At 55.3% G+C, this 23,739-nt stretch overlaps 7 protein-coding genes across 7 annotated transcripts; 5 read left to right on the forward strand and 2 right to left on the reverse strand.

Moving 5' to 3' along the window:
* Window positions 1-6,260: 6,260 nt before the first annotated feature.
* On the reverse strand, window positions 6,261-7,437 carry PG986_015143 (squalene/phytoene synthase; the record flags this gene model as incomplete). Its single annotated transcript, XM_066851365.1, has 2 exons — window positions 6,261-7,245; window positions 7,304-7,437. 2 exons carry the CDS (start codon window positions 7,435-7,437, stop codon window positions 6,261-6,263), a joined length of 1,119 nt encoding a protein of 372 aa, XP_066692454.1.
* Window positions 7,438-7,835: 398 nt separating this feature from the next.
* PG986_015144 (DNA repair protein) lies at window positions 7,836-11,384 on the forward strand (the record flags this gene model as incomplete). The annotated part of the gene is made up of 2 exons (XM_066851366.1): window positions 7,836-9,423; window positions 9,478-11,384. The coding sequence occupies 2 exons, from the start codon at window positions 7,836-7,838 to the stop codon at window positions 11,382-11,384; spliced, it is 3,495 nt and encodes a 1,164-aa protein (XP_066692455.1).
* A 1,274-nt stretch (window positions 11,385-12,658) lies between these two features.
* On the forward strand, window positions 12,659-13,783 carry PG986_015145 (ankyrin; the record flags this gene model as incomplete). The annotated part of the gene is made up of 3 exons (XM_066851367.1): window positions 12,659-12,724; window positions 12,840-13,055; window positions 13,118-13,783. 3 exons carry the CDS (start codon window positions 12,659-12,661, stop codon window positions 13,781-13,783), a joined length of 948 nt encoding a protein of 315 aa, XP_066692456.1.
* A 1,172-nt stretch (window positions 13,784-14,955) lies between these two features.
* PG986_015146 (uncharacterized protein) lies at window positions 14,956-15,852 on the forward strand (the record flags this gene model as incomplete). Its single annotated transcript, XM_066851368.1, has 1 exon — window positions 14,956-15,852. The coding sequence occupies one exon, from the start codon at window positions 14,956-14,958 to the stop codon at window positions 15,850-15,852; it is 897 nt and encodes a 298-aa protein (XP_066692457.1).
* A 1,032-nt stretch (window positions 15,853-16,884) lies between these two features.
* On the forward strand, window positions 16,885-18,496 carry PG986_015147 (aminopeptidase Y precursor; the record flags this gene model as incomplete). The annotated part of the gene is made up of 2 exons (XM_066851369.1): window positions 16,885-17,161; window positions 17,223-18,496. 2 exons carry the CDS (start codon window positions 16,885-16,887, stop codon window positions 18,494-18,496), a joined length of 1,551 nt encoding a protein of 516 aa, XP_066692458.1.
* A 1,039-nt stretch (window positions 18,497-19,535) lies between these two features.
* Window positions 19,536-20,485, forward strand: PG986_015148 (uncharacterized protein; the record flags this gene model as incomplete). Its single annotated transcript, XM_066851370.1, has 2 exons — window positions 19,536-19,812; window positions 19,974-20,485. The coding sequence occupies 2 exons, from the start codon at window positions 19,536-19,538 to the stop codon at window positions 20,483-20,485; spliced, it is 789 nt and encodes a 262-aa protein (XP_066692459.1).
* A 348-nt stretch (window positions 20,486-20,833) lies between these two features.
* Window positions 20,834-22,486, reverse strand: PG986_015149 (uncharacterized protein; the record flags this gene model as incomplete). Its single annotated transcript, XM_066851371.1, has 4 exons — window positions 20,834-21,193; window positions 21,234-21,325; window positions 21,389-21,809; window positions 21,875-22,486. 4 exons carry the CDS (start codon window positions 22,484-22,486, stop codon window positions 20,834-20,836), a joined length of 1,485 nt encoding a protein of 494 aa, XP_066692460.1.
* Between the last annotated feature and the right edge of the window lie 1,253 nt (window positions 22,487-23,739).

A 23,739-nucleotide genomic window follows, 5' to 3' on the forward strand; every position in this document is an offset into this window, starting at 1 on the left:
GTTGGGCGAGGAAATGAGGTTCGTTATGTATTTCAGTACTGCTGTAGTCATGTATCGTCGACTGTCGCAAGCTTAGTCCTCCCTCGCGTCATGCTGCAAACAAGTCTTTCCATCAAGTAAACTATGTGTCATGAAATCGAGGTTGCGAAGTACCTTGGCCCCTCCGCTGCCAGGGGTCCGAGTCTGGGACTGGGACGCTCTGGGTTCTTCTGTCTGCTGGGTTCCGGGGGGCCTACGGGGGCCCAACGCCAAAGCAACAGCAGCGTGCCTCTAGCAGCGCTCCTAGGCGCTCCCTCTCTGCACGAGTTCCAGCGGTCAGCGTCAGCGCCGCGGCTGCACCCCAAACACAACTACATAACAACAGTACAGTACTGGAGAGAAGACTCAGAAGAGGGGTGGCTGAATAGTGGACGGCAGAAGTACCTGCAGTACCTGGGCCTTTCGCTGCTGGCTGTCGGGTACCTTGACGACCATGGACTTGCCTAATCCAGCAGTAATCTGGTCGCTTAGGACTAGGACGGCGTTCACTGTCGCCGTATCGAACGAGCACGACATACAACGATGGCATTAGGCTAGCTAGGTACATGCCTCTTTTGCCTGCACTCTGCCACTATTGGCACTGCATGCCCGCACAACACACGACCAACTGTCGATAACTCTGCCGGCGCTGCATGCAACTGGGTCATGAGTCCTGTCACTTGACCTGCTTAACCTTAGCAAAGCGCGTCCGCGTCCATCGGGGCGTTTCTCCTGAGGGTTGATTGCCCTCGCGTTTGCCCAGTTCACGATGTTTTCTGTTGTGCTGCGACATGCATGAGAAAACGCTAGGTGGTAGGCTCTTCGCATCGGTGCAATACCGCTGAGCGTTGGCTGATGGCTGCCCGAGATCTGCACTGCATTCCCGCAAACTGGATGCAATGCACTTCTTGATCGCAAATAACCGCATTCGAGCAAATATCACAGTCAGTTCCCTTAAGCGAATCATTGGGCGAACAACGTCCCTTCGTCGCATTGCAGACCTCCATGTTTGCATTCTTTTCACGATGCAGTACTTCGGCCCCAGCCTGCCAGGCGCTTATGGATTGAAGGGACGCGGCGGGCATGTATCCGTATACCTACCTGGCCAACAGGCGAAGGAATACATGCCCGAGCGCTTGAGCCGAGCCGAGTCCTGCTTCGTTTCGATACGTATTAAAAAAAGAACAACAATCAATTAGCCCCCATAGGGCCGGAAACAACCTAGCTCGGCCGCCAATCTCCGTTTGGAGACGCAGCCGTTTGGCTTTTTGCGGCATGAAACCGCATCTCTGAATCTGCGGTTGGTTGATCACCGCCGTGAAATCCAATGCACCTAGGTTATTTTAGGGTTATCAGGTTTGAACTGATTGATTGATTGCTTGCTTCCATGTCAGATCTTTCCGCGCCGCCAAACCCGCCCGCGCCCCCTCCCATGCATTCCCTCCCTCCCATAATATGTGTGTGATGGAATGTGTATGTAACCCACGTTTTGGAGAAGGAGAAAGCAGCAAAGCCCCCCAGCCCTCGACTGGCCCGGCGAATTGTGAGTGGATTGGCTAGAGTTGCGGGTTTAGCGGTCGATCGTACGAGATGCAGACAGGAACACGCACCACGAGGGCTCGTGAACGGGCGACGTTGCGCTGACTGGGTCCGGTCTGGACCGCGATGCTCCCTTTTTTTCCACACATCCTTAGTCAGTTCCGAGCCTTCCTGCGACTTACACGTACTCGCGAGGAATCCACCGGCCGGGGAACATGAACCAGAATAGGAGGGAGGAACCGTCGCCCAAGCTTTCGCATCAGAATGGAAGACTCAGGGCAAGAAGAATCTCCATCCGCCAGCAGCAGTAGTCAGCAGCAGCAGTGACCGCAGCAGAAGTGACCACAGCCGCAGCAGCAGCAAGCAGGAACAAGCATCAGGCATACTGCAGTGTCGTTTTCTCTTACGTGAAACTCGGCACACTGGCCCTTATATGCTTGCGCTTATGCGACGCGAGAAGCAGCAGCGCCGAAACATGGACTAAACAAAACACGACGACATGGCATATGTGCGCCTCGCTGTTTGGCAGCTATAATAGGCTGCTGCTGCTTGCTTGCTTGCTTGCTGCAAGAAAAAGCCAAACAGAAAATCTGGATATTACCGGCATGGAACTAGGAGGTGGTACTTTGACTTACCTAAAGCTTGTAGGACCCTCTGTCCAAGCTACAAGTACTGTAGAATCCGCAGTGGGGAATTGAAACTAACGTTTGGTGACTCTTCATTTTTTTCATCTTCTTTTCTCCCAATTTTGAGCCTTTTTCTTGCACGCTCGACCAGTTCCAGTTCTATGGAGAGCTAGCAATTTGACCAAGGGGGAAACAAACGGTCAGCTGTGCGTCCGAAAATTTTCACCCATCTCCGTAGGTAAGAGAAACAAAATTGCTTGGTGGAAAGAAGGTCCCTCTCTTCACTAGCACCCGTGGCACCATAAGGCTAGGTGTGTGTTTGTGTGTGTGCCATGTATGTACCAGACTTACTTACCTTACCCGCCATGGCCTGCCGTGCTTTGTTTCCTGGGTTCCTCCCCTAGGCCGGGATCCACCGCGAGAGGAGGAGTGGGAAGAATTTTGTGCCAGAAATTTCACGACAGCCGTCGTAGGACCCGTGGATCTTCTTGGATTGGGAGTGGGGTGGGATGTAATGTGTAATAACCCAATTACCATGGCAGAAACGAAGACAAAGGTACCCAGGGCCTCATCAGCCGAGAGAAATGAAGCAGGCCGGGCAAGCGAGAGCGGGAGGGAACGAGGGCAGACAGAATAGGAGGTGAGAGAAAGAAGCATCGTCGGATTCCGTTGGACGGACTTCTGGACATTCCTCTGGTGTGCATATGCGTGCCCAGGCGTGCCTGAACCAGCCCAACTCCCTCCCGCCTTGGAACAGGCTCCCGTGGGGGGGGTTTATCCGGTGACAGGTTTTCTGGCCAATCCACTCGCTGTGTTTAACCCGCGATTCCTAACCAAAGCCAGCAAGCTCCAGCCCGGCCGGGGAAGATCACTTGAAGTTCTGGACAAATCGATCAGCAAGGCTAACAGCAGAGCTGGCATCTGATCTCTGACTTGTTTTTTGCCTTGTGGATGAATGATGAGCAGCCGCTTGTATCATTGCCCTGTAGATCGCATCTAGAACCCGAACCCAGATTGACAAGATTGACAAGATTGACGTCCGTATCTATCACCATCGAAGGGAATTGCCCGAGGCCAAGACTTCTCTGAGAATAGGAAAGAAGAAAAAAAGAAAAAGATCTCGCACTAATATCTGCCCATTAAGCTCTGGGCTGCACCCTTCCCCGCAGTGTGATTCTTCGCCGCATTTTGAATCCCTAGCCGTTGATCATTTCAGGAGACGGGTGCCCGGTGATGCGATCACGTTGGCGACGGCGGCTTCCGTGGCTTCTCCGCGGAGAGGCTGATGGGAGGAAGCCTGGCCATTATTCCCAAGTTGGTGAAAACGACGCCCGGGTATCTGCTAGCCAAGACTGCACGAACCCCTCACGGGTTCCAACAGAGGCTTGAATGCATAGTATGGTTATACTTACAACTTCGCTAAATGATAGTCCAGTCAGCCATCAACTACTACTGTAGTCTCGTGAAGGGTCCCAACTTGAGGGGGACGGTGTCAAGTCAAGAACGCCATTTACAGTTGCGCGAGACAGTGAAGCTCGGTAGACTTGTCTCATTGGCAAGAGAGCGTCTTGTGATTCATTGGGGCTCCCACAAGTGCCATAATAATGCTTGACGATACGGTGTGTTTTGCAAGTGATATAATAGCTCGCATAGGTCAATGAGAGTATCTCCCTCTATCTGGGTATTATTCTTCCATATGGGCGGGCTGTCAGTCATACTGGCACGTGGCGGGGCTGCTCTTATTATCCCTGCTCATCCATCTCACACCAGGGTTTTGGGCGGGCGCACATCTCCAACTCTTGCTCCTTTGGGTGAAAAGGCGACATATTTGGCGACATGTCGGATTTTTGGCAATGACCCCTTCGGTGGTGGCCGGGGTCGCTGTCTCGGTGTTAGGTGATAGTGCCACAACGCATCGACTGACGACGAACTCCATCTGGCAACAGCATGCCAATATATTGCTTGCAGATAGGCGGCACTTGGCGGTGGACTCCCTCCCAGACTCCATGGGCTGATGTGGTCACCGCTGCTGCTTGCTGTATGCAGAGTGTGGCATGCGCGGGGATAGCTTCCCCGAGATTTCCCCAACGCCTGCCCGCCCGCCTTGCCTTGCCGCCCTTGCGCGCGCCCTCATTCTAGCTTCCCCAGACTTGGGTCGGTCGGTCGGTCGGTGGTCGGGGAGTCATGCCACTTTCGGTGTGTGCGAAGCAATCAGCCCAGATGACGCCAAGCTGGCGACACCTCCGAATTCCTATTTACGCGTACATTTATCCGTGCTGTTTATTGACACTCCAGCATGATTCACCAAAGTCCTGTTCGACGGAGAAAATATGGGAGAGTTTCCTCCAGAATATTGCTTCAACTCGACAATCCTTTCCTGATTTCTCCTGGGCTCGTTGCAGCTCCTGCCCATACTTTTCCCTTGTGATGCTTGGCACGAGACAGCTCTCAACCACTCAGAGCGCATCGAGTTTCCCAAAGGGGAAAACGCATGAAGCTATTATCCAACTGTTACCTAATGGCCGATCCTTTCTCCCAGGCTTTTCCTTGGGAGAGAGCCTGGGAATTGTCTTTTCATCGTCAGAACTCTTCGTCGGGAAGATTCCAATTGGGTCCCAGTCCGGAGGCGACCAGTTTTTTTTTTTTTCGCTTACTTGAATTCAGGAACAGAAACTCCTTGTGCTGCATCTCCCTTCCGTCATTCGTCCAGCACATTCACGCCTCACCGGAGCTGATGGCGACGATACGACGTGCACACACTATGGTGGGGGAGGAGGAGAAAGAAGGTGAGGCAGCTACTATGGCTGCTGATTCGGTGGCTTGCATCTTGCGAAGCTATTCGTGAAGATCGGGACTACACAGCCAGCCAGACAGAAGGCGAGCTGCGACACGCGGTATCATGTGTTTGCGTGTGATGCTCCGACCCGCAGCGGGAAGAAGGTGTGGTCGCAGCATCGCAATGCGTGCGTGTATGTGTGCGTGTTACGACCACTCCTCCCTCCATCCCTTCCTCCCTCCTGAAGGATCACAATGTACTACGAGAGAAAGCATGTATCATGTATCGGAAACGGCCGGTCCTGCACTCGCAGCCAATGAGTTCGACATGCGACCATGATTTTTTGGAGGGAGACCCGGCCGGCCGCCCAGTCAGCCATCGGGCACTTTTACGAACGGTGTGTATGTGGGTGGGGGGTCGAAAGGAGGGCTGGCGAGCAACTGGCAGTGCACTGCACCGCACGCCTTTACTTTGACACGTAAGGCTTGGGTAAGGGAAACGACTCCGCAGAGCCGCCCCAAGCTACCGAGGGCACGTTCTAGACGTTCTTCGGACAAGGCTGATGTCGCCATTGCTTGGTACGCTTGGGGAGTGCACATCGCTTTGCTTCGGGAAGTGGAGTTTCCCTTCCCAAGGTCTCAAGGTGAAGCGCCGATTACTTAATGGAGCGGCCGGGTTTGACCAGAAATCGACGAGTTGGGAAGGTTGACGTTCGGCCCTTTCGGGGGCGAATCCACAGGGGGGGCGGTACGGGCGTGGAGGGAAAGAGAAACACAGTTTCCAAGTTTTTTTCCCTTCAACTTTTTAACACTTGTTTCATCCTGTGGAGCGAGAGATGGAGCGACAGGAAAAAGAAGGAAGTACATGGTCGCAGGCACAGAAATCGAGGGATTTTGAAGCCATCGTGAAGACCAGTTTGGCTGTTGCGGCGCCGGTGGGGCAGCGATCGCACCGGTCTGCAAAATTTCTCTGATCTAAGAAAATCCTGTGCAGGGGTCACCCCTCGGACGGCTGCGATTTCCAGAACAGGGAACCAGCTTGCGGGAGCGCCCTTTCTGCGGCGCTGCAAGCCTGCCTGGTGCCTTGTGATCACAGATCGCAAACACTGGTCTGTGTGATGCAGACCGGTCGCTATCTTATCTGATGATCGGGGAAGGGCTAGCGAGCATGTATGGGATGTGACTCTATATTCTACATTTTGGTGTACAGAGGATCTGTGATCGTACATGGAGTTGATGATATCAGTGACAACTCACCCCTGGCCATTTTAGTAGCCGGAGAAGCATTGCGAATACGTCAGCCTAGAGCTGCTGGGCCTTCATGGCTCTCCAGATTCTCCATGGCAGTTTCCATCCACCGCTTCGTACCGCAAACGGGTCAAAGTTCGTCGCCTCTAGTCTGGCCAGGTAGTCGCTGGCGGGTACGCCCTCGAGCAGCACCCCGAAGCCTCGCCTTATGTCGCGCTTGGTGCTGTCCCCCTCTGCCTCCGCTTCCATGACGTGATGATGATCGTGCTCCGCCTCGGCCCGGTGTTCGTACTCGTGGCCGGGGTCCTCGCCGGCCTGTAGGTTCTTCAGCATCTCCCGCGCCGTGATCAGGTGGTCGTTGGCGCGCGTGGCGACCTGGAAGACGGCGTCCTGGAACCCGGCGGCTTGGGGCCCCTGCCGGTACACGTCCTCCTCCTTCAGGCCGGCCTCGGCCATGATGTCGAGCGGCAGCAGGAGCACGGGGTTACGCCCGCCGCCCACGTCGGTGCCCGAGGGCGACTTGACGGGCGGCGCGGGCGCCGCGAGGAAGGGGATCCCGCGCAGGACGGCCACGATGCCGCAGGCCTTGCCGATGTGGCTGGCCAGGTGGTCGACGTGCATGGACTGGATGGGCAGCGCGGCCAGGGTCGAGTACATGAGCGTCGAGTACGTGTTCTCGGCGTACTCCTCGAGCGCGGCCAGGTTGGTGAAGGGGCGGTTGTCCATGTACTTCTCGCGCGTGCTGATGAGGCGCAGCATCCAGAACTTGATCGAGGTCGGGCTGCTGTCGGGGAACTCGGCGAGCTCCTGGAGGACTTTGTGCAGCAGGATCATGATGGGCTCCTTGGGCGGCTTGCCGGCGAAGGTGTTGTTGACGGCGTCGCGCCAGAACTGCATGCGCATCTGCCCGATTGTCGGGTTCGAGACGAGCTCTGGGAGACGCACCAGCTCCAAATTGAAGGCGCGCAGCGCATCATAGGCATCCTGGCGGAACTTGGGGACGAAATTCCGGATGAGATATGAATCATAGTCTGATTTCCTACTTTTGTATAAGCATTGTTCAGTGGTATAGTATACCTAACAAAAGGAAGCCCTACCTTAATTGATCAACGCAGTATTTCCGGGCACCTTCAATTTCGGCATTGGTGACATAAGATCTTTGGGAGCATGCGCCTTGTCGCCATGCCCTGGGCCATTGCCGGGCCGGCTGCGCTAATCTCACACGATACATCTGGAGCTCTTGGGGGGTCGATCTTGTCTAATATAAGCCCATTGCCTCTAATCAATTAGGCACCGAAAACACAGATTACAAAGTGGTGCAGCGGCGTGTCCCTCTTTCTCTTCTCGGAAGGATCAATGGTTGCTGCCCTCAACGAGATGCCGGCATGATATCACTTTTGCTGGTTTGTTGAAATTCACCGGCGCCAATTGGTTGCAGCTTCCCTCAATTCCACTTAAACACGATCACATGACCTACGCGACAAGGGAAGTACGGAAAGCGCGTTCCAATTAAAGACAATAGCTTGGAGCATTCCGCGTCTATGATCCCAACCCATCTACCCTGGAGCGAGCCGGGACTTTCAAAAGGCAAAGACACCAACAAACCTGCATCTTGTCTTCAGTGCGACTATGAGCTGGCAAGATTCAGAAGAGCCCCCGACCAAGAAACGGCGGTTTTTCTCAGATCCCGTTGAGGATCTGGTCTACCCAGGCACTGCCAACAACGCCGCCGCCGCGACCTCACAAACCAGCGCTGCCCCTCCACCACAGCAACAGCCACCTCTGCCCGAGAGGCCCGCCCAAGATGCTTCATTGAACCGTCCCAATGCCGCCCGCGATGAACCCCCAATTGCCTTCGACCTAGCCACGTTCGAGAGCTTCATTGGCAATGAAGTCGAACCGGAAGTCATCGACGTCCTGCGTCGCAGTTGCCGCGGCGACATTCAAAAGGCCGTGAACATGTACTTCGATGGAACGTACAAGAAGTTAATGAAAGCCTCGCCGGCAGCGAAACCCGCCACGCAGCAGATTTCTCAAACCGACGAAGAAGCCGAAGCGCAGAAACGGCTCCTCTACCGGCACCAGCTGGATCTTTTAAGGGAGCAGGGCCGCGCCCGTCTGAAATCCGCCACGCAGCCGATTCGCTACACCCTTACAGCCGAGGAAGAGCAGAAAGAAGCGCAGAGAGTGGCCGAAAACCGTCGAGCCCTAGATCTCATGCAACCGTACCTCTCCCGCGTTGCAAAACGGGAATCGATTCCCGAGTCGCGATACATTGGTGCATTCGGTGCAGAGGGCTGGGCAACGAGGAGTGGAACAGATTTACTCAAGTTCGGCGATCCCGTGCGGATCACGCGAGAGAAGATGCAGCAGCCCCGGCCTGGTCGTGACCGGAACGATGTGATTGTACGGTTTACAGATGCGAAGGGCACGGAGATTGGACGACTAGCTAAAGAGACGGCCAACTGGGTGTCCTCGTTGATTGACCAAGGCGTCTGCAAGTTCGAGGGCACATGCTTCTATGCTCCAGACCGACTTCGCACGAACGAGACTGTCTATCTGCAGCTTAAGGCATATATAATCAAGTCTGCTTTCGAGAATGGCAAGGTCGACTTGGCCGCAAACCGGACAACCGCTTTTTTCGAGTCCAAGGAAACGACCCAGGAACGTGATCTCAGGCTCCGACAGATCTCTCTCGTGAAGCTGTTCAAGGAGATCAACCTCGCGCCAACTCGGGCAAACGAAGTAGCGAAAAACGGTCGGCAAGGGCTTCTTGATGCTGCTGAGGCCGATGAAAAGAAGGAGAAAGCCAATACCAACACCAAAAACGGAAATAACCCTCCGGGCTCTTCACCCCCGTCATCCGATGCGGAGGAAGGCGAGGAGCTAGAGCAGGGGCAGCTAGATGCTCTGTATCGTAAGGCGCAGTCCTTTGATTTTAACACCCCTGAAGCCGAGCCTGCAGACACATTTGCCATGGATCTTCGCCCCTACCAGAAACAGTCTCTACATTGGATGCTCTCAAAGGAGAAAGACCAAAAGAACGAGGACCGGGGAGTCTCGATGCATCCGCTATGGGAAGAATATTCTTGGCCGACCAAAGACTGCGACGACAAGGATACTGTTCAAGTAGAGGGGCAACCGTGTTTCTATGTCAATCCCTACTCCGGTGAAATGTCTCTGCAGTTCCCAGAACAAGAGCAACACTGCCTTGGTGGTGGGTTCCTATCGCTGTTCCTTTTGCTGTGTTGCATCCACTAACTGCTGCTAGGTATTCTGGCCGATGAAATGGGGCTGGGCAAGACGATCCAGATGCTGAGTTTGATTCATACTCACAAGTCAGAAGCGGCCAAGAATGCTGCGACGAACCCTATCGATTCAGTTAATCAACTCTCACGCTTGTCGAATAAATCTAGCTACGTTGTCGCTGCTCCCAAGACTACCTTAGTAATCGCACCAATGTCGCTTTTGGCGCAGTGGCAAAGCGAGGCAGAGGCTGCCTCCAAGGAGGGAACATTGAAGTCAATGGTCTACTATGGCAATGAAAAAGTTGCCGATTTGCAGTCCATGTGCGCGGCGTCCAACATTGCTTCGGCCCCAGATGTCATCATCACCAGTTACGGCGTGGTGCTCTCTGAGTTTACCCAGATCAACAAGAAAGGCTTCCGAAGCTTTCACACTGGCCTGTTCTCCTTGAACTTCTTCCGCGTCATTCTCGACGAGGGACATAACATCAAGAACCGACAGTCGAAGACGTCCAAAGCTTGTTACGAGTTGAATGCGGAGCATCGGTGGGTACTGACGGGAACGCCTATCGTCAACCGCCTGGAAGATCTGTTCAGTCTTATCCGGTTCCTTAGGGTAGAACCGTGGAACAACTTCTCCTTCTGGCGGACGTTCATTACTGTGCCCTTCGAGTCGAAAGACTTCATGCGGGCTCTGGATGTGGTCCAAACCGTCTTGGAACCTCTCGTCATGCGACGTACCAAGGATATGAAGACCCCTGACGGAAAATTTCTTGTACCTTTGCCCCCTAAAACTATTGAGATTGTGGATGTTGAGCTATCGGAGACCGAGCGTAGCGTCTACGAACACATTTTCACGCGCGCGAAGCGCACTTTCTCGAACAACATCGAGAAGGGTACGGTCATGAAGGCATACACGACCATCTTTGCCCAAATTCTCCGCCTCCGTCAATCCTGTTGTCATCCGCTTCTTGTGCGCAATCAGGACATTGTGGCCGATGAAGAGGAGGCGGGGGCACAAGCGGATGCTGCAGCGGGACTGTCCGACGATATGGACCTCCAGTCCCTCATCGAACAGTTCACAGCAAATACGGATGTGGAGAAGAACGCGAACACATTTGGGGCACATGTTCTCCAACAGATCCGGGACGAGGCTAGCAACGAGTGCCCCGTTTGTTCGGAGGAGCCCATGATCGAGCAGACGGTCACTGGTTGTTGGCACTCTGCTTGTAAGAAGTGCTTGCTTGACTATATCAAGCACTCGATGGACCGACACCAGACGCCAAGATGTTTCAATTGTCGGGAACCACTTAGTCTCCGAGACTTATTCGAGGTCGTGCGCCACGATGACGATCCGAACGCGGGCAGTTCAACACCCAAGATCAGTCTGCAGCGGCTGGGGGTGAACGAGTCGTCGTCCAAGGTGGTGGCGCTGATCAAGCACCTGCGGGCCCTGCGTAAGGAGCACCCCGTGATGAAGTCGGTCGTGTTTAGCCAGTTCACGTCGTTCATGTCGCTGATCGAGCCGGCTCTGACGCGCGCCAACATGCGCTTCCTGCGGCTTGACGGAACGATGGCGCAGAAGGCGCGTGCCGCGGTGCTGGAGGAGTTCCGCGCGTCAAACCGGTTCACTATCCTGCTGATTAGTCTTCGCGCGGGAGGCGTCGGATTGAACTTGACGCAGGCGAAGCGCGTCTACATGATGGACCCCTGGTGGAGCTTCGCGGTCGAGGCGCAGGCTATTGATCGCGTGCACCGCATGGGCCAGGACGACGAAGTGAAGGTGTATCGATTTATTGCCAAGGACAGCGTCGAGGAGCGCATGCTGAAGGTGCAGGACCGCAAGAAGTTTATCGCGACGTCGCTGGGCATGATGACGGATGAGGAGAAGAAGTTGGCGCGGATTGAGGATATCAAGGAGCTGCTGAGTTAAAAGTAATGAAGTAAGGAAATGATCGATGCATGTATGTATATAGATAGAGTCGGGGCATGATGGTGTTGTTTGTGTATCATATCACCGGAAGCGGGGAGAGAGGGCATTTGCAAGCAGCATCGGATATGGAGTTGAGGAGTTTGCATTGGCATGGAAGGGTGTCGTCGCTACGCTGCCTAGTTACGCGGGCAAGCTAGATAGCGTTTTACTGATTAACGTTGATCATGTAGAATTGAGGCATGGAGACGGCGCGTATTGCGTGAGGTCGCTTCAAGATGTGTCAATCGAGATATCCAGAGCATACTGTGAGTATATATAGAAGTATTTGGCAGTCAACCGAGAAGGAGTTAGTACGACAGCCAGCAATGCACCCGATGACAAAAAGGCTTGCGACGTTCCGTAAACCAACAATTGAATGCAAGATGCGGAAAATTCGGTCTAGAACTTTGTCATTGTACTAGGTGGGGGGATAAGCAAACCAACCTCCATCAATCAACAGGCAAGATGGCCGAGCGGTCTAAGGCGCTCGACTCAAGCGGAAGCTTGACCATCAGCAGATGGTAACAATTCGAGTCAGGAAACTGGCGGGGGTTCGAATCCCCCTCTTGTCACAGATTAAATAGGATCTTCTGTTCTTTTTGCCATGTATCGCAATAAGCACATATGCATGTTTTGGTACTTTTGTCGCCTATTCGTCTTTTTTTATTTTTTTTATAATATATATGTATATATATACTGTCCTGCATTTCATTCTTTCCGTATCTTACTTGATCTATGATGCCAAAGCTTTACCTATGCAGGTCAGATATCACATTGCATCTTTTCCTCTGGTTTATTTCTCTGGTTGCATTGATGCAGTTGCTGGGCCAGATTGTAGGGCAGTCATTGCTTTTTTTGGCCCATGTCCTTCGGCACCTTGTTGTTCATCATGGCTCATGCTTTTTTTTTTTTTTTTTAGGTCGCGTCTAAAACCGTTCCAATATTGACTTTTCGGCTCCAACGACGCGTGCAGACAATGGAAGACAGACCAACTCCACACGCAATCGGACTGGCATCTCGAGCAAACCGACGCGTCAAACCGTTGCAATCGTCCCGAGCATTGCCGTTGCAGGTTTGCTCTATCTAAACCGTCCAATTCGGATGAGCAACGCTTCTCAGTATACAATATTGTTCATTCTTATTGCGTGCTGGCCTGAGCTCTGCTGGCGTGGGCTACTTGACTCGGATCCTCCCTTGAAACGAGCTCTCTGCTCTGGGTTAGCCCGCTGTGGAAGATGGCGCCTGCTCCTGGAACAGCAGCTGCCAAAACGTGTAGCACGTGTAGCACGTACGACGAAGAGGTAATGTCTCTGCTTTTTTTTGCTTTTGCTTGCGTGCCTCCTTGTCTTTGATCCTGACCATCCATATATCACCCGTCGGTGTTTTTATGTCGTGCAATACTAACCCATCTCGCAGTGTACATGGAAGCGCGATGATGACCAGTGCGACAGATGCATAGATCACGGCATCCAATGTCGCCTGCCACGCCCCGCGACCAGCGCGTCTACCATCGAAGTCAAAGGCGAGGGCGCGTCCACGCGGGGTTCTACGAGCGAGACGGAGCCTGCTGTCGCTTCGGCGCTTTTTCGAAACCGCCTCAAATGCGACACGTGTCGCCGACACCACCAGACAGTAAGTTCTGTACTCTTGCTGTTGCCGGCCATTCGTCTCCAACTCACCGATCTCTTATCTAGTGCCGGCCATTGGGCAGGAAGTGGCCGCAAAAGTGCGAGCGCTGCATTGAGAAGGGATTTGAGTGCGGGCCGCCCCGAAGTAAGAAGGACTACGAGCACGACGTTGCACAACAAGAGGGTAGCAAGCGCCGGCGGCGGGCCCGGCGGAGCACTGCTGGACGAAACTCTTCTTCTCAGCAGCAGCAGACGTCACATGACCACACCAACGGCTTGCTCATGCTTGTAGAATCCGATATACCCGGCCATGCAGAGGACGAAGCACAGTCAGAATCTTCGGATCGCGAGCCAGATTTCCGCAGCAGCATCCTCGTCGGCGGACGGGCGCCACCCGCCAAGCGGCAGAGGACTGGCACTGCCGGCGGCGCCGACGAAGGTAGAGCTAGAGGAAACGCCGCGGTTGCTGCGGCGATGGCGACTGCTAGGCCAAATACCGGAGCCGGCGGCCGCGGCGGCAGCGTTAGTGTTGATCACGACCTGCAGAAGACCATTCATACGATGGAGGAGGAGTTCCAAGAGGTGCTCCGGACGGAACAGGAGCGGCACGACGCCGAGATCCGAGCCGTCAAGGCCAAGTACGAGCAAGAGCTCGCGCAGCAGCGGGAGCGGTACGAAGGTCGCATCGACGACCTTATCAAGATTATGAAGAGCATCGGCCGCGTGGATTGAGGGTAAGAAGCGGGTACTCCGTGAGCCATTGTTGTATTACTAATTTGGGAGGGCGCATGTGCTGAGCGCCCGTTGCCTTTAAGATTGTGGGAGCATCAGTATCAGGTGAGCTACAGGGCTGGCTGCTGGGCCGGTGTTCGTTGGCGTGTCTGGTTCTGGGTTCTATGAACAGCTCGACACGAGCAGGTCTAGTCTTGTATGAGTATGGGGAAAATGCGTGGCGATCTGGTTATTTTTGGGACACTCGGAAACAAGGTCGGGTCGTTGGCAACTTGAGCTGGATGTGACACCGGCGTCGCTTCTATGGTTGAGAGACGGAAAGGATGACGATCTGGAGGGGACGGACCAATCTCGGCCACCCCAGATATGTCGAAGCCCAGGTTATGTTCGGGCAGGCTCACTTGTAGGTACTAGCGAGCAGCCATGGCTAGATGGGAGATGAAACAGAACCAATGCCAGCGCATTCAAACTTTTGCTCCCGGATTCAATCTAGCTAGCTATTGAGCATGTCGCTGCCCTGCTCATTTCGGGAGGGCATCGGCACACGATGGACGGGATGCTCGGCAGGGACGGGATGATACCACCACGATTGCCAAGACCTGACATTTCTTTTGGGCTAGAGGATGTGGCCATATTGCTTTTTGATCGAGGCCCGATCCGGTTGCCCCATGCGATCTGACGATTCCCTTTCCCTATTCAAATTTCCGAGCGAGTCGAAATCGAAGGAAGAAGAAAGGAAAAATGTCTCTCAATTTAAGATGAGGCCCATTTGTGGAGCCGCGCTCCCACCCGCGAACCCCTACTCTTACTTGAAATTGAAGCAACACCCATGATCGCGACCATGGGTTAGGGGATGGGCCGGGGCCAGCAGGGCGAACCCATGCGCAGCTACCGACCGAAAGGAGCTTCGCCGCTCTCTCCCCCATGGCACCGCCATCACCGCTCAATCGAGGAAGAAGGGGAAGAGAGGGGGGGCGGCCAGGCTAGAAACCAATAAAGGCATGATAGTCGCCCGCCCATCTGGCATCGTGTCGATTCCTTACCGGTTTTGGGCACCTCATTCACTCACTCGCGTACACTAGGAATTGCTCTTGCTTTCCGTCCGATCTTTACCTGTGATAAATCTCGCCTATCACTACTTACCCACTAATACCCGAGTAATACTATACACGATGCTGTCGCCATCGAACCTGTCCGCGCTTGCGGGCTTCCTCTCCCTCGCCGCCGTCGCCGTCGACGCGAAGCCCGTCGGTCTGTACGCCGTCGAGGCGCCGCCGCATTACAGCAACGGCGCCGCCGCCGACGCCCAAAACGTTACGACCATGACGACCAGCAGCAGCAGCTACCACCACTACAACACCACCGGCAGCAGCAAGCAGTATGCCTACAGCAACGGCACCACCGACGGCATCCACTGGGGCAACCTGCGCTGCCCCAACAACATGAGCGGCCAGAGCAACCAGACGGTGACGGTGCTGCCGACGCCGACGTACGGCACCAAGGACCGCGCCTGGATGGTCTGCTCCGAGACGCTGATCCGGGCGGCGCCGCGCGCCGTCTACGACGCGCTGCTCGACTTTGGCCGCTACCGCGACTGGAACAGCTACGTGACCGACGTCGAGGCCGTGCGTCCGGCCTCGCGCGTCTACGAGGGCATGGCGCTCACGTTCACGTTCCACGGGCTGGGCGGCGAGGGCGTCGTGACGACGGGGCCCGAGGTGCTCACGGTGATGCGCGGCGTCGAAGTCACCACGCCGGGCAATCGCACGACGAACGGGCCCGACTCTGACTCGGCCTCGGCCTCGACAACGAAGAAGACCGGAACGGATAACGGGTACCTCATGAACGCGTGGCGGTCCGACCTGTCGGTGGCCGACGAGCTCATCCGGTCCGAGCACCCCAACGTCGTGACGGACGCGGGCGAGGGGTATACGCGCCTCGTCAGCTGGGAGACGTACTACGACGGCAAGTCGACCGAGACGTTCAAGCTGCTGCGGGGGCAGATGCAGGCGCTGCAGGAGCGGCAGGGGGCGGATTTGAAGGCGTACCTGGAAGAGAAGAAGTTCTAATAAAAAAGAACATTCACGGAAAGGGGGGAGAACGAACGAAAGGAAGGAAGGCAGAAAGAAAGGGAGATGACGAAACGAAACGGGGGAGGTTTGGAGAGGACGGGGCGGGTTGTGGTGGTTATGGGGAAGCTTTTGGTGGAGAGTGAGGCTGCAGGTTGATTGGGGAGGAGAGAGAGGGGGATTCATTCAGTGGATGATTGATTAACTGCTTGACGACGTTCTTGACGATTCTTACTTGATTATTTGCCTACAGATACCTTTTGCTGCTACTTTTTTTTTGGCTCGGGAGGAAGAAGGCGGATCACATATGCGCTGGTATTCATTGCCTCTTTGGGCGTTTATCAGCATCAAAAAATAACATTCTTGTACATACTTCCACCATTACGCTTGTTGGCGGTGTACATGGCCAGAATGCATCATTGAAATGGCTTCCAATGCATCAACAAAAGTTGAGGATCCGTTGATGATCTGAGCGTTTTGGTCACAAGGCAGCTAGCTCTCCACCAACTCCTATCGCTGTTTTCGTGGTTGGTATCGCGTGCAGAGCATTGCAGTTGGAAGATTGTTGCAAGCATGCAGTTCATCCGGTGCATTGGTTTCTCAGACACGTTCGTGTAGAGTTGTAGATGTTTCAATCCATTTATTAATGAACGCGATGCTACTGCAGATGCGCTGTACTACAAGTAAGATGCGCTGTAAGATGCGCCGTAGCACGCCATTGAGTGGTTCAGTGTTCAATAACGCGGCGGGTTCCTGCATCGCTTATCTTTGGGCCTCCCCACAGCGCTTGGCTGGAAGGGGCCTGGCGCTATCAGGCAGTGGCTGGGGTTGAGACAGGAAGGGTCACGAGTCGATAAACCGAGGCTGTTCGATGACGCATGCCAACATTCGGTTCATCGACTCGTCGTTCGTATCTGATCTGATGTCTTCGTCTCTCCTTCATCTTTAATCAAACACTCCTTTCCCGTTCATTCTAAAACATTCGTCGTCGGGAGGAGCAGCCTAGGGCCCTAATACCACTCACTCGTCGCCATGGTGGGATTCACGCGCCATCTGGCCTGCAGCGCCGCGCTGCTTAGCACCGCCTCCGCTTATGGCATCCAACAGCCCATGTCCTCGGATGACTCGCCTGTAGCCGCACCAGCTGCTGCCGCAGGCCATTCGTCGAAGCGGCCGCTCGTGAGCTCCAAGGCTCTGCAGGACAGCATCAAGGGCGAGCATCTGCTCCGTCGCGCGAAGAACCTCTACGAGATTGCCAAGCTCGGCGAGGAGGAGTACAACCACCCGACCAGAGTCATCGGAAGCGACGGTTTGTGACATCTACCTATCTTCCACCTTCAACCGATATCGGCCGCTAATGCTATTTCCAGGCCACCTTGGCACTCTGGCCTACATCTACTCGACCATTGCCAAGTTTGGCGACTACTACAACCTCTCGTACCAGGCCTTTCCTGCGGTGACCGGACGCGTGTCCGAGTTCCGCCTGGTTATCGGTGATGAGGTGCCCAAGTCCGCGGAGCCCATGTCCCTGACCCCGCCCACCAAGCACAAGGAGCCCGTCCACGGCAACCTCGTCTTGGTTCCCAACCAGGGCTGCGATGCTGCGGACTACCCTGCCCTCCTCGAGGGCAACATTGCCCTGGTCATGCGGGGCAAGTGCTCCTTCGGCACCAAGTCGGAGTTCGCCGGCCGCGCGGGCGCCGTTGCTGCCATTGTCTACAACAACGAGGAGGGTGAGGTGCACGGAACCCTCGGTACTCCGTCCGACAATCACGTCGCCACCTTCGGCATCTCGGACGCCGAGGCTGCGCCCGTCATCAAGAAGCTCGAGAAGGGCGACAAAGTTGACGCGATCGCCTACATTGACGCCGAGGTCAAGACCACGCTGACCGATAACATCGTCGCCCAGACGACGGAGGGTGACCCCAACAACTGCGTCATGCTCGGTGGCCACAGTGACAGTGTCACGGCCGGCCCCGGCATCAACGACGACGGCTCCGGCAGCATGACCCTGCTGGAGATTGCGACGCAGCTCACCAAGTTCAGCGTCAACAACTGCGTCCGCTTCGCCTGGTGGGCCGCCGAGGAGGAGGGCCTTCTGGGCTCGGACTACTACGCCAGCACGCTGTCCGACGAGGAGAACCAGAAGATCCGCCTGTTCATGGACTACGACATGCTGGGCAGCCCCAACTTCGCCTACCAGATCTACAACGCGACCAACGAGGCGAACCCCACCGGCTCGCAGGAGCTGCGGGACCTGTACGTGGACTGGTACGAGTCCCAAGGCCTGAACTACTCCTTCATCCCCTTCGACGGCCGCAGCGACTACGACGGCTTCATCCGCGCGGGCATCCCCGCGGGCGGCATCGCGACGGGCGCCGAGGGCGTCAAGACCAAGGAAGAGGAGAAGATGTACGGCGGCAAGGCGGGCGACTGGTACGACCCGTGCTACCACCAGCTGTGCGACGACGTCGGCAACGTCAACATGACGGCGTGGGAGCTCAACTCGAAGCTGGTGGCGCACTCGGTCGCTACGTATGCCGTTTCGTTCAAGGGGTTCCCCGAGAGGACGGCGTCGGTCGCGGCGGCGGCGGAGGATTATGAGGGGAGGACTAAGTACCATGGGAAGAAGCTCTTTATTTGAGCGACCTATTGGATCTTCTCTTGGGTATGTACATGAGATGTTTGGGGTCATATGTGTGTAGATGCTACCAGGCGGATTTAATTGGGTATATCAATGGGTTGAGTAATAAGTTGCATGTCTACAATACCAGCAATGACGGTACCTTCAGTGTCACGTTATGGTGCGATCCGAGGTGCGCATGCTAGTCAGTAAGCAATGCAACAGGGAAGCAAAGCCCTCCGTGAGAAACTGCGTCTACGTACAAGGCCACCGTGAGAGGCCAGTAAGCGGTGACTGGGTCACAGACGATGTTATCCTGTTGCGAAAGCAAAACAAACGCCTGCGGTTGCCTGCCTCGTTGTATGTCACGGAGGTATCAGGAGAGATGATTGTGGTGGCCACTGAGGGCGGTTTCACCAACGGATGCACGCGGTGCTGTTGCATTCGTGAATCTGGTGGGGACAACAAGAACGTGCTTTCTCGCGGGAGTGTTCTCGACCTGGCCACAAAGGCAGGCCGTTTCTGAACTGACACATGTGGTTAGACGACATGTTATTCGATTACAATACATGTGTGGTAGGAGATGACGTGGATGTATGGATGGCTGGATGGACAGATGATGAGCTGTCCGTTTCCCATTGTCTATGAGTTCGAGTTTCGGAGCCGCGTACGGTGTACCCTTCTATGCTTAACAGATCAGTACGACTAGTTGCCTTCCGAGAATGGACAGCGATTGGCTCCTCGTCGGAACTTTTGCCGGATCTCTAATCTCAGGGGGCGGGATGGGAAGCTTGTTTGCTTGCTCGCAAAGCCTTACCGGTACGACGTCAACTGGACTCGAAGCAAACAGGGACGGGCTATGCTACAGGGACGGTGCCGAGCCGCGATAGAATACGATGGCTTCCACTTCTACTTAAAAGGCATGGTTCTGGCTGCCGCTTGTCAAAATATGCAGTCTCGTCCCCTGACAGTCCAGCCCAGCCCCTATCTACGCACTCAGCTCGTTGCCCCCTAGATCGGCCTCTCTCCGCATCAACATAGAAGATCGACATCAACCACTATGTCGTTGACCACCTCCACCTTCACCCGGGACGGGACCGCGTACCCCCTCCCGCCCCAGACCACGCCCTTCCAGGCCAGCGGCCAGCCGGGCCAGGACGCGTGCAAGTCGCCCTCGCTCTACTGCCCCTTCATCGTGGGCGAGGACCCCAAGCCGTACGGCGCCATCGTCTGCACCCAGGGGTTCACGACCGCGTCTAGCGGATACAGCGAGATCTGGTCGCAGATGGAGCAGTGCCGGCCCCCGAGCTTCTTCAAGGTCTTCGAGACGGATCCAAGTGAGTCATCTTAACGATGAATTTTCTCCATGGCCCCCATACTGTTCATATTCCCCTGCCCCTTTTCTTCTTCTTTTATCTCGAGATGGCGGACAGGTTGTGCGTTTGGTTGACCAAATCTTGATGCATAACTAACTCCACCCCCCCTTCCGCCCCAAAAGACGCCGACCCTGTCTACCCCGAAGACAAAGACATCATCACCCTCGCCTACCCGGGCACCGCCTGCCTCCAAGACTGGACGACGGCCTGCACGTACGACATCACCGTCGCCGCGTCCGACGACGCCGACCGCCAGGTCACGACGAGCCGGCAGGCGTGGTGCTGCGCGCCCGGGTACCAGTGCACGACGGCGTCGGTGTCGTCCACCACGTTCGAGCGGCAGTGCTACAGCTTCCTGAACACGCAGACCGCGGTCTGGGCGTCGTGGGACCCGCCCGCCACGGGGAGCAAGGACGGGAGCGAGTACTACACGTACCCGACGAGCATTACGTGGGACCCGCCCCGGGACAAGTACACGGTTTATCATAAGCCGCTGCCGTTGGCGCTTAGTTCTTGGAGTGGGGAGGAAGGGAAGGAGGAGGGGGAGGACGGGGAGGAGGCGGCGAAGCTTAGGGCTACGGGGACTGGGGATGGGGATTGGAAGGGGCCTGTTGTGGCCGTGCCTACGAAGTGAGGGTTACTTGGGATCGGGATTCTTCTGGTATGGGAGCGAGGGTGGAAGATACTTCCTACCAAGTTTTGCTTCTGTTGGCTTGCGGTTCTCTCCGGCATATATATTCTCTAAAGTTACGGTTGACGCAAAGGGTTTCCAATGAAAAAAGACTCTTATCCCTCTCTTCGTCGCGTCGAATCAGCCAAGGTAAAAATATTTGGTGTCTCGGGACTAATTAGGATCGAAGAAACTCCCGACCAAAGATCTCACAATGAAACGGTTGACTTAGCATCAAGAAGGTCAATGGTATAGTTGGTATTTACTATGTTTGGTAATTAGATAGCTGCACCTATATTACTGGGGCTAGTATTACTGACAGCCTCCTCCACCACAGGGCACATAAGTATCTGCGGCGAAGCATACCTCCGCCCCTCCTCGTCCCGAACTCTCTGCAGTCCCGGACAAACCACCATCTTCTCCCCTATTGCCACTTCCACCACCCTCCCCCATGGCAACGCGCTTTTTCCCATCCGAGTAGACGAGACTATACTCCGCCGGCTGCGAGAACAGGACATACCCCAGCGTGGCGCATTCCACCAGCGCCTCCCGCAGGTCGTTCTCCTGCTCGTACCGCGCCAGGGTATCCGATTCGTCGTCGTCCCTGTCCTCCGCGACGGCGACGAAGGGGGCCAGGAACCGGTTCAGTTCCACGGCGAGCTGCTGCGCTTGCTGCGTGCTGATGTCTTCGGAGGGGGGTCAGGGGGCTGACAGGGGCGCGGTCTTGGTCGGTTGGAGTGCGATTTGCGTGGCGGAGCAGGAAGACGGAGAGTTGACGCCATTTGGTCAAGGCCGTGGAGAAATCTGGTAGGGTAGATATAGTTAGCAGGTTAGTTGTGCTATCGGGGTTCATGTCTTGTCTCGTACCATCCGAGGTGCCGCGTTGCAGGCCGGGTTCGGGTTCAGATTCGGATTCTTCCAAGCATCGACCAAACGCGGCCACGAAGGGTGGTAACATTGAGATAGACGAGCCGGAACGCAACGCAGTGCTACCAAAAGCAACGCGCATGATGATGTGACGTAAAGTCTGGAAGCGCGTGCTGGGGTCGAGGGCGAGGGAGCTCAGACGGCTCGCTGAGAGGGACTGCTGTTGTGTGCCATCATCCTCGTTGATACTGTTATCGATTCCGAGCTTGACCAAAACCTGGGCCAGATCCTCCGGGTTGGTGCTTGTATCATCTTGGACAGGTTGCGCGTGGCAGTGCTCCTCCACATGCCGGCCGACGGTCCGATCCAGGGATCGGAGCTCGGCCACGAGCTCGCGGTCCGGCTTCGCGTACAGCTGGAACTGGTCGAGTTGGAAGAGGTTGCTGTTATTACGGCTGTTGGGGGTCCCGGTGTGGCGATGGGTACGAGCTTCTCCTGTGTGTCGTCCTTTACGGGATAGTATGATGCCGACTGAGGGGGCTGCCATCGGCGACGCTTCCGTCTTGGAAGGAGCCATGCGGCAACGAAACCGAGGAGCACACCGGCTACGACACACCCGATCGCGATCCCGGCGATGGCTCCGGCATCTGGGCCTGAACTCTCGTGGACGGCTGAAGTGGTGGCTTTGGAAGCATCGGTGGTAGCTGGTGTGCTCGTTGGTGTGGTCGAAAAGTAGAGTTGTGCTGAAGAAGTGGTCATGCTGGACGACGTATCAGCCGTCGCTGCACCAGTTGATGTAGGAGCCGTAGTCGTCATTGTCTCTTCAGAGATAGCACTAGTAATTTCTGCGATGGAAACGGTCGCGAGTCCAGTCCTAAGAGCCCCGGTGCCCGTCGCTGTTTCTGCAGTGGTCGCGGTCACCCCGTCGACCGGTGAAGGGAAGAAGTTTTCCCCAGGAGGCAAGGTGCCAATCGTCCGCAAGACCTGCTCCGACACGAACTGGTTTCCTACGAAGATACTCATGACCTCCTCGACGATGGACGCGCTTTCCCCCGGCAGCAGCACCGTCGTAATGCCAAACGATACCGATCGATCCATGGTTGATGCGGTTAAACGGAGTATCTGATTTGAAACCAACTCCCAACTCCAGATTGCGTTGCCTTCGGTTAGACGGTGTGATGCATGCTTGCTGTGATTGATGTTATGTGTTATATTGAAGGATAGCAAGGGATCGATGAAGATAGCTCCAGGTGAAGAAATGAACCGACCGCCCTATCCCTTTCGTCCCAAATTTCGCAATCATGAGAGAGAAAATCAGGCGGTCGTCCCCATGGGTCACACATTTCACGACGCAAGGCGCAGTTGTGCCATCTCATTACCAACGAGCATTCCCCCTGGCGGATATATACAGTAATAACATGGGGTCACCCCTTGTCTTGTCCAAATTGTCGGGCCTGCTAAATCCTTTGGCACACTGCCACTTGAGCGCCGTACATTAGCTGCTAGGGTGTCCATCCACTCTCTCTATCTATCCTCTTTCCTACATAGCTACGAATAAAAGTCTTCCACTTCTCGACATGTTCGATAATGACCTGTTCCACTCGAGTCAATGGTCTGGGGGTTGCTTGACAATATCAATTATGTTATCCCGCCTGTCCCGCGGGACGACTGAAAATGTCACCCAACATCTGGATGGGTGTGTTTGCTGGCTCAGCGGCGCAGCATTCTCAGGGTACGAGGAGCAGAACTGGGTTGGTTCAGCTGGGTACGCCAACTGCATATCGGTTGGTACAGCCCGCTTCTAAATATGGAATGCGTTTGCGGGCTGTTGGCGCAAGGGATACAATCCTTCAGCCCGTGATTGGCTGTTCGTGGGCGGGGGGTATGCGGATGGGGTTGCACCCCGCGTAGCTCATGGACGAACGGCCAGGCAAGGGATGAATTGACCACAAGCAGGGACCGCGAACTTGTTTGCCAGACCCGGCCTGTTGGTTCAATGATAATTGTATCAAAAGCGTTTGGGTTATTTGTGATATCTCTCTCGTTGGTTTCAAATTGTGAAAATCCATTAAACCATCCTCCAGGGCTGCCAAGCGTGTAGTAAGCAGGCAAGCAGAAAACCAATAGCGCGTGGGGGGGGGCTATAGGAGACATTGGCCAATCAGAAAATGGAGGAGTATACAGGCCCACGATGCGAGGTCCACACTAGACCTTCCAGCCCTATGTGTGTCCACATAATAGCCCGCATTGTGACAGTTCATCGGCATATTGAGTGGCTGCAACCCTTCTTGCTCGGACCGAAAAAGAAGGGGCCATACCTTCCTGACGGGGCCTTCCACGTACGCTGGCAG

This window comes from Apiospora aurea (assembly GCF_038362705.1).
Source record: "Apiospora aurea strain CBS 24483 chromosome Unknown utg000011l_segment0_segment0, whole genome shotgun sequence".
Classification (NCBI taxonomy): domain Eukaryota; kingdom Fungi; phylum Ascomycota; class Sordariomycetes; order Amphisphaeriales; family Apiosporaceae; genus Apiospora; species Apiospora aurea.